At 47.7% G+C, this 10,000-nt stretch overlaps 1 protein-coding gene across 1 annotated transcript in view; it reads right to left on the bottom strand.

The window, feature by feature from the left end:
* sfi1 (SFI1 centrin binding protein) overlaps window positions 1-10,000 on the bottom strand; it is a gene marked incomplete at its 5' end in the record, with an annotated part of 19,389 nt that overhangs the window by 3,559 nt on the left and 5,830 nt on the right. The window contains 13 exons of the mRNA XM_080545741.1: window positions 1-30; window positions 858-1,120; window positions 1,223-1,399; window positions 1,672-1,746; window positions 2,138-2,212; window positions 2,344-2,504; window positions 3,605-3,701; window positions 3,819-3,921; window positions 4,214-4,290; window positions 8,019-8,114; window positions 8,221-8,296; window positions 8,669-8,847; window positions 9,825-9,906. The exon at window positions 1-30 is cut by the window's left edge and continues 54 nt beyond it. Of these exons, the coding sequence (XP_080401867.1) occupies window positions 1-30; window positions 858-1,120; window positions 1,223-1,399; window positions 1,672-1,746; window positions 2,138-2,212; window positions 2,344-2,504; window positions 3,605-3,701; window positions 3,819-3,921; window positions 4,214-4,290; window positions 8,019-8,114; window positions 8,221-8,296; window positions 8,669-8,847; window positions 9,825-9,906 (1,491 nt within the window). The remainder of the gene's footprint in view (window positions 31-857; window positions 1,121-1,222; window positions 1,400-1,671; window positions 1,747-2,137; window positions 2,213-2,343; window positions 2,505-3,604; window positions 3,702-3,818; window positions 3,922-4,213; window positions 4,291-8,018; window positions 8,115-8,220; window positions 8,297-8,668; window positions 8,848-9,824; window positions 9,907-10,000) is intronic.

Here is a 10,000-nt window from a genome sequence, read left to right on the forward strand (position 1 = left end):
GGTTGAAGTCTGGAAGCCCGCGCTGCCAGCCTGCACACAGTAAGACACACAGTAAGACACGCTGTAGACTTAGAATGAATGAATGAATGAATGAATGGTCTTTATTGTCATTGCTATAGTACAGGTACCAAACAACGACATTTAGGAGGGGTGGCTCCCCTGGTGTTAGGAAAGAAAAAAAAAAACTTTAAAAAAACACTTTAAAAAAACACAAGAAGGGAAGGAGCTGGTTTACATAAATAAAGGCTATGTACACTATCCACTATACTATACTGTACAGATAGACGACTGGGGTTGTCATATTGCACATAGTGTTATTGCACATTTATTTAAAGTGTCGCAGTTTGCAGGCTTGAAATGTACATATTTGTGCCTCAGCACTACACCTGATTTTTTCAGTCCAGCAGCTGCCATCAATCCGTCCAGACTGTCCAGGGCCCAGAACCTAGGTCTTTGCTGTGTTCAGGGCCTGGACGGCCCTGGGGTAGAAGCTGTTCTTCAGTCTGTTTGTCCTTGCGGCCATGGTCCTGAACCGCCTTTTCGAGGGCAGCCGGGTAAAGTGTTCGTACCCAGGGTGGGTTGGGTCTCTGGAGATCTTCGAGGCCTTCCTGAGGCAGCGTGTGTTGTACAGCTCTTCCAGAGAGGGGAGGGGGGCGCCGGTGATCTTCTGGGCTGTTCTCACGACTCTCTGTAGCGCATTTCTCTCCGCGGTTGTGCAGCTGGAGAACCAGTTGCAGATGCCGTAGGTGAGGATGCTCTCCACTGCGCCGCGGTAGAAGGTCACCAGTATCACCAGAACACACATGGTTTAGAACACACATGGTTTAGAACGTAAACAGGGTAATAGTGTCACTCACAGGTGGTTGAGGACACTGTCTCCTGCTCCCTGCCCCGCTGTGCCAGGTGTTCCAGGTGTGCCAGGTGTGCCAGGTGTGCCAGGTGTGCCAGGTGTGCCAGGTGTTCCAGGTGTGCCAGGTGTTCCAGGTGTGGGGAAACGGAAGGTCACACTCTTCCTGGGGGGCAGTCCTCTACCTTGCTGCTTCCTGTCTGGGCCACACAGCGCCCGCTGCTTCCACCTCAGGGCGCAACGCAACACCACCACCTGCAGACGCTGGGAGCTCTACAGGACATAACAAACATTACACACATATATACACACACACACACACACACACACATATATGTATATATATATACACACACACTGTACATTGACACACACCTGCGTCTGACTGTGCAGAGCCATGTTGGTGCAGAGGCTGCTCATGTGAGCGGTGTGTGTGAGGACGTGTGCCGCCCCCTCCCTCAGCAGCTGGTCTCTGTAGAACTGGGCAGCTCCCGCCAGACGTTGCTGTTTCCTGTGCCGGTCTGTAATCCACATCCTCCAGGCCTGCAGCACCTAGGAACGTTTCCACAAACCATCGTCATGGACACGGACAACAGCAAATCCTGCTGGGGGATTCCTCCTCTACAGAGAGAGGCGCACCATACATCACTCTGCCATATCTCAGCAGGCTGACAGTGAGGTATGTGTGTGTGTGTGTGTGTGTGTGTGTGTGTGTGTGTGTGTGTGTGTGTGTGTGTGTGTGTGTGTGTGCGTGTGTGTATGTGTGTGTGTGTGTGTGTGTGTGTGTGTGTGTGTGTGTGTGTGTGTGTGTGTGCAGGTGTTACCTTGGCCTGCAGGCTCAGGGCCCAGTGCCAGAGGGCTAGTTCTGTCTGCTCCGCCTCGCGCCTCCTAAGCTGCAGCTGTGTGTGAGAGGAACACTCAGAACCTGCCAGGAGTTTAGATCAGACCCTGACCCTGACCCTGACCCTGACCCTGACCCTGACCCTGACCCTGACCCTGACCCTAACCCTGACCCTAACCCTAACCCTAACCCTAACCCTAACCCTAACCCTAACCCTGACCCTGACCCTAACCCTAACCCTAACCCTGACCCTGACCCTGACCCTGACCAGACCAGTTCTACTATAATGACATCCTGTCACGGGGAGAGGTGCAGGGTTAGAAGATCATTCAACTGAAACATCAAAGGGAATCTCGTTTAGATTCTGTTTACAGAAGTTGTAGAATTACTTTCAATTTATAGAAATAAAAAATGTATTTAAAAAAGAAAAAGAAAGTGATGAAGCTAACCGCAATTTTCCAGGACTGAAAGTAGTGGAGGTATGTCCTCTGTCTCAGCAGCGAGTGTCCCCTCTCCTTCATCACCTAAAGCATGACCACAGAAACATAACTGATATAGGATTTGATTGGACCAAATAGCACATCGCAACTAACATGCAGTCATAATGCAGTAACACCTCAACTAACACAGTCATAATGCAGTAATGCAGTAACACCTCAGAGCGCTGGCGGTGGTGCTGGGACGTCCTCCAGCCTCTGAAGGCCTTGCAGAGCAGCGTAGAGGAGTGGAGCCTCCTGGCGTGTCCCATGGCCGTCCTCTCCTCCACAACCTCTCTCCTCCGCTCCCTCCATCTGCTGAAGGTCTCCTGCAGACGCACTAGTCACAGAGATCCACTAGTCACAGAGATTCACTGGTCACAGAGATCCACAGCTTTACTCCATGTGGAGGTGAGGGATCTAGCTAAACAAGGCTAGCCATTCATCACTTTACCTCTCTTTGTCTGATCAGTATGAACTGGGGCTAGAACATGCCTGTCTAAAGCGACTCAAAGCCCCTGGTGAGGCTCTTTGAGGTTATCGGCACAATGTGTTACTCTTTATTATGCTCTTTATTATGCTCTTTATTATGCTCTTTTTCCACAGGTTAATGTAGGTCTCTGGGGTCCCCAAAATATGACATTGTTTTTTTGCAAAAAATACCTCTCAGATTTGAAACTAAAGGCGTTCTGCCTCTAAACGCCTCAGTTTCAGTTTCAGTCTTTTTCTTGACGGGCTGTTTCACAGGAAATGATCAGTGGTTTTCTGCAGATTGGCTGTGTGTCAGTGCAGCGAAGAAACGAATATCCCCTGTTCCCCTGATATCCCCTGTTCCCCTGTTCCCCTGTTCCCCTGATATCCCCTGATATCCCCTGTTCCCCTGATATCCCCCGTTCCCCTGATATCCCCTGATATCCCCTGTTCCCCTGATATCCCCTGTTCCCCTGATATCCCCTGTTCCCCTGATATCCCCTGTTCCCCTGATATCCCCTGTTCCCCTGATATCCCCTGTTCCCCTGATATCCCCTGTTCCCCTGATATCCCCTGTTCCCCTGATATCCCCTGTTCCGCTGATATCCCCTGTTCCCCTGATATCCCCTGTTCCCCTGATATCCCCTGTTCCCCTGATATCCCCTGTTCCCCTGATATCCCCTGTTCCCCTGATATCCCCTGTTCCCCTGATATCCCCTGTTCCCCTGATATCCCCTGTTCCCCACAAATATGTGGGGTTAGAATCTGGTCTGTACATGAGAGGTAATGAGAGTGAGGACAGTAGGATTACCAGACCAGTGGGAGGCGCTCGCTGTGGACCACATTGGTCTGTGCGGTGGTTTCCCGCTATGACTATATATACTGAACAGATATCTGCACTCACTGCAGTGTAAGTCACTTTGGATAACAGCCTCAGCTAAATGGCAGATATTAACTACACATGTTTACCCTGATCCAGGTGACTCTGAGCCCTTCTCAGCGCCTCCTTCTGCTGGCAGTGCTTTGACACAGCATCAGATGTGGCACACCTCCATGCTAACAGCACCTAGGAACAAACATAGCACCTGGTGAGCAACTCGGGGTGACTGAGCAGAGACTGTAGCTAACTGGCCCCTGTGCAGACACAGTCGCACAGTGTTACTGGTAGATGTGTACCTAATACCTTAGCCTGAAGCCGGTAGTGGAAGTGCCTCTCTGCCCTCCTCTCGTGGCTCCTGGCCTCCGCCAGCACGGCTGCGTTCTCCTTCCACACACACACAACCCTCCTGGAGACACGCAGAGACGTGAAGATGATCAGATCCTTCAGTCAGCTCGACAGATCCCCCCGTTACTGACCAAGTATGTTCTATGATCTGTCGTCTTGGTGACATCATATTAGTGGAATGTGCTTATGGAATGTTTACAGTTTGATAGTATGTATGTATGATTACATTCCAAACCGCTCATCACAGAACTTCTGAGTCAGAGACTAAAAGGTAGTAGGGTTAGGGTTAGGGTTAGGCCTCCAGGCCTCCAGCTCTATAACAGGTAAGGACTGTGGACCCATGTGGAGGTTACCTGAGAGAGTGTTGCTGCTGCCGGCTGTACCTCTCCTCTGCCTGCTCACAGATCTGCTGTGTGTGTAGCTGCTGCTCCTAGGGGAGGGAACAGAGATGGTAACAGAGATGGTAACAGAGATGGTAACAGAGACGGTAACAGAGATGGTAACAGAGATGGTAACAGAGATGGTAACAGAGAAGGTAACAGAGATGGTAACAGAGATGGTAACAGAGACGGTAACAGAGATGGTAACAGAGATGGGAACAGAGATGGTAACAGAGATGGTAACAGAGATGGTAACAGAGATGGTAACAGAGATGGTAACAGAGATGGTAACAGAGATGGTAACAGAGATGGGAACAGAGATGGTAACAGAGATGGTAACAGAGATGGTAACAGAGATGGTAACAGAGATGGTAACAGAGATGGTAACAGAGAAGGTAACAGAGATGGTAACAGAGATGGTAACAGAGATGGTAACAGAGATGGTAACAGAGATGGTAACAGAGATGGTAACAGAGAAGGTAACAGAGATGGTAACAGAGACGGTAACAGAGACGGTAACAGAGATGGTAACAGAGATGGTAACAGAGATGGTAACAGAGATGGTAACAGAGATGGTAACAGAGATGGTAACAGAGATGGGAACAGAGATGGTAACAGAGAAGGTAACAGAGATGGGAACAGAGATGGTAACAGAGATGGTAACAGAGATGGTAACAGAGACGGTAACAGAGATGGTAACAGAGATGGTAACAGAGATGGGAACAGAGATGGTAACAGAGATGGTAACAGAGACGGTAACAGAGACGGTAACAGAGACGGTAACAGAGATGGTAACAGAGATGGTAACAGAGATGGGAACAGAGATGGGAACAGAGACGGTAACAGAGACGGTAACAGAGACGGTAACAGAGATGGTAACAGAGATGGTAACAGAGATGGGAACAGAGATGGGAACAGAGATGGGAACAGAGATGGGAACAGAGATGGTAACAGAGACGGTAACAGAGACGGTAACAGAGACGGTAACAGAGATGGTAACAGAGATGGTAACAGAGATGGTAACAGAGACGGTAACAGATATGGTAACAGAGATGGTAACAGAGACGGTAACAGAGACGGTAACAGAGATGGGAACAGAGATGGGAACAGAGACGGTAACAGAGATGGGAACAGAGATGGGAACAGAGATGGGAACAGAGATGGTGACAGAGATGGGAACAGAGATGGTAACAGAGATGGGAACAGAGATGGTGACAGAGATGGGAACAGAGACGGTAACAGAGATGGGAACAGAGATGGGAACAGAGATGGGAACAGAGATGGTAACAGAGATGGTAACAGAGATGGTGACAGAGATGGTAACAGAGATGGTAACAGAGATGGTGACAGAGATGGTAACAGAGATGGGAACAGAGATGGGAACAGAGACGGTAACAGAGATGGTAACAGAGATGGGAACAGAGATGGGAACAGAGACGGTAACAGAGACGGTAACAGAGATGGGAACAGAGATGGTAACAGAGACGGTAACAGAGATGGTGACAGAGATGGTAACAGAGATGGGAACAGAGATGGTAACAGAGACGGTAACAGAGATGGTAACAGAGATGGTAACAGAGATGGGAACAGAGATGGGAACAGAGATGGTAACAGAGATGGTAACAGAGATGGTAACAGAGATGGTAACAGAGATGGGAACAGAGATGGGAACAGAGATGGGAACAGAGATGGTAACAGAGATGGTAACAGAGACGGTAACAGAGACGGTAACAGAGACGGTAACAGAGACGGTAACAGAGACGGTAACAGAGATGGTAACAGAGATGGTAACAGAGATGGTAACAGAGATGGGAACAGAGATGGTAACAGAGACGGTAACAGAGATGGTAACAGAGACGGTAACAGAGACGGTAACAGAGACGGGAACAGAGATGGTAACAGAGATGGTAACAGAGATGGTAACAGAGATGGTAACAGAGATGGTAACAGAGATGGTAACAGAGATGGGAACAGAGATGGGAACAGAGATGGTAACAGAGATGGTAACAGAGATGGTAACAGAGATGGTGACAGAGATGGTAACAGAGATGGTAACAGAGATGGTAACAGAGATGGTAACAGAGACGGTAACAGAGACGGGAACAGAGACGGTAACAGAGACGGTAACAGAGATGGGAACAGAGATGGGAACAGAGATGGGAACAGAGATGGTAACAGAGATGGTAACAGAGATGGTAACAGAGATGGTAACAGAGATGGGAACAGAGATGGTAACAGAGATGGTAACAGAGATGGTAACAGAGATGGGAACAGAGATGGTAACAGAGATGGTAACAGAGATGGTAACAGAGATGGTAACAGAGATGGTAACAGAGATGGTAACAGAGACGGTAACAGAGATGGTAACAGAGATGGTAACAGAGACGGTAACAGAGATGGGAACAGAGATGGTAACAGAGATGGTAACAGAGATGGGAACAGAGATGGTAACAGAGATGGTAACAGAGATGGGAACAGAGATGGTAACAGAGATGGTAACAGAGATGGTAACAGAGATGGTAACAGAGATGGTAACAGAGATGGTAACAGAGATGGTAACAGAGATGGGAACAGAGATGGGAACAGAGATGGTAACAGAGATGGTAACAGAGATGGTAACAGAGATGGTAACGAGATGGTAACAGAGATGGTGACAGAGATGGTAACAGAGATGGTAACAGAGATGGTAACAGAGATGGTAACAGAGATGGTAACAGAGATGGTAACAGAGATGGTAACAGAGATGGTAACAGAGATGGTAACAGAGACGGTAACAGAGATGGGAACAGAGATGGTAGCAGAGATGGTAACAGAGATGGTAACAGAGATGGTAACAGAGATGGGAACAGAGATGGGAACAGAGATGGGAACAGAGATGGTAACAGAGATGGTAACAGAGATGGGAACAGAGATGGTAACAGAGATGGTAACAGAGATGGTAACAGAGATGGTAACAGAGATGGTAACAGAGATGGTAACAGAGATGGTAACAGAGATGGGAACAGAGATGGGAACAGAGATGGGAACAGAGATGGTAACAGAGACGGTAACAGAGACGGTAACAGAGACGGGAACAGAGATGGTAACAGAGATGGGAACAGAGATGGTAACAGAGATGGTAACAGAGACGGTAACAGAGATGGGAACAGAGATGGTAGCAGAGATGGTAACAGAGATGGTAACAGAGATGGTAACAGAGATGGGAACAGAGATGGTAACAGAGACGGTAACAGAGATGGTAACAGAGATGGGAACAGAGATGGTAACAGAGATGGGAACAGAGATGTAACAGAGATGGTAACAGAGACGGTAACAGAGATGGTAACAGAGATGGTAACAGAGATGGGAACAGAGATGGGAGCAGAGATGGTAACAGAGATGGAACAGAGATGGGAACAGAGATGGGAACAGAGATGGTAACAGAGATGGTAACAGAGATGGTAACAGAGACGGTAACAGAGATGGTAACAGAGATGGGAACAGAGATGGGAACAGAGATGGTAACAGAGATGGTAACAGAGATGGTAACAGAGATGGTAACAGAGATGGTAACAGAGATGGTAACAGAGATGGTAGCAGAGATGGTAACAGAGATGGTACCACGTCCCAAAGGACAAAACAAGAACAAGCACGCAGGAGCACATGGCAGGTCACATGACATCATCAACCAGTTGTTGTCTGTTTTCTTTTCAAGGCACAACTATAGAAGTATAAATTGATCATTATTCAGAAACAGTAAATGTGTAAAATATCTTCTGTTCTGTGAGAGCTGCTCTACCTTCCAGGCATGCAGGGTGCGTTTGAGGAGTTTGCTGTGGTGGTACGAGTCCGTCTGCTCCAGTCTGCTGGCCTTCTCTCTCTTGTACTGGACATACTGAACAACCACACAGACACACAGAATAAGGGATTCAACATGTGGGGAAATTCAGCATCAGAACCAGATTTCCTGGTTACAAAGGCCATGACAGAACCATCTCTACCTCCTTCCAGCCGGTCAGGGCGCGTCTCACACACCGCACATCCCCATGCTGTCCTGCCTGCTCCTCTCTGCTTCGCCTGGCATGTGAACACACACACACAGATACACAGACACACATAGATACACAGACACACATAGACACACAGACACACAGACACATAGATACACAGACACACATAGATACACAGACACACATAGACACACAGACACACAGACACATAGATACACAGACACACATAGATACACAGACACACATAGATACACACAACAAGTACATCAAACAGACAAAGAAAACACAAACACACAGAATGAAGCTCAATTCTCTCGTGGTCAAAACGTGTTACAGATTACCGTAACATCTTGCCTTCCTCAGTTTCAGCAGCATGCCATCAAACAAATACAATAATGTTCTATCAGCCTCTTTAGCGTGGTCGGGAGCGCTCACATACCGGCCGCGCAGCTCAGCGGTGTTGTCCTTCCACTGGCCCAGGGTCTTGTGGAGGACAGTGGTCCTGTAGCAGGCGTCAGAGGTCTTCTGTTTCCTCCTCTCCTCTCCTTCCTGCTCCGCCCGCCGCCTCCAGAGAGCCCAGGCCCTCCTCACACACCACTGCTCCTCATGCAGGAGGGCCTAAGAGCAGAGCCTGTATCTCTGTCTGTATCTCTACCTGTATCTCTGTCTGTATCTGTATCTGTACCTGTATCTCTACCTGTATCTGTACCTGTACCTGTATCTGTATCTGTATCTGTACCTCTACCTCTATCTCTATCTGTATCTGTATCTGTATCTGTATCTGTATCTCTACCTGTATCTGTATCTCTGTCTGTATCTGTATCTCTACCTGTATCTGTATCTGTACCTCTACCTCTATCTCTATCTGTATCTGTATCTGTATCTCTGTACCTGTATCTCTATCTGTATCTGTATCTCTACCTGTATCTGTATCTGTACCTCTATCTGTATCTGTATCTCTACCTGTATCTGTATCTGTATCTGTATCTCTACCTGTATCTCTACCTGTATCTGTATCTGTATCTCTGTCTGTATCTGTATCTCTATCTGTATCTCTACCTGTATCTCTACCTGTATCTGTATCTGTACCTGTATCTGTATCTGTATCTGTATCTGTACCTGTATCTCTACCTGTACCTCTACCTGTACCTGTATCTGTATCTGTACCTCTACCTCTATCTCTACCTGTATCTGTATCTGTATCTGTACCTCTACCTGTATCTCTGTCTGTATCTGTATCTGTATCTGTATCTGTACCTGTATCTGTATCTGTATCTGTACCTCTACCTCTATCTCTATCTGTATCTGTATCTGTATCTGTATCTGTATCTCTACCTGTATCTCTGTCTGTATCTGTATCTGTATCTCTACCTGTATCTCTATCTGTATCTGTATCTGTATCTGTATCTGTATCTGTACCTCTACCTCTATCTCTATCTGTATCTGTATCTGTATCTGTACCTCTATCTGTATCTGTATCTCTACCTGTATCTGTATCTGTATCTGTATCTCTACCTGTACCTGTATCTCTACCTGTATCTCTACCTGTACCACAGAGTGTGTTGCATAGGAATGAGTGAGTGTGTGTGTATTACCATCCTCTCAGCCATCCTCTGCTCCCTCCTCTCCTCTGCCCGCCCCCACCAGGTGTAGAACGCCCAGGCGGCCTGACGCTGCCTACAGGGATGTTACACACAGACAGCCATGGTGAAGCCTGACGCTGCCTACAGGGATGTTACACACAGACAGCCATGGTGAAGTAACCTGACGC

Source organism: Nansenia antarctica (assembly GCF_963989245.1).
Source record: "Nansenia antarctica genome assembly, chromosome: 15".
NCBI classification, from domain to species: domain Eukaryota; kingdom Metazoa; phylum Chordata; class Actinopteri; order Argentiniformes; family Microstomatidae; genus Nansenia; species Nansenia antarctica.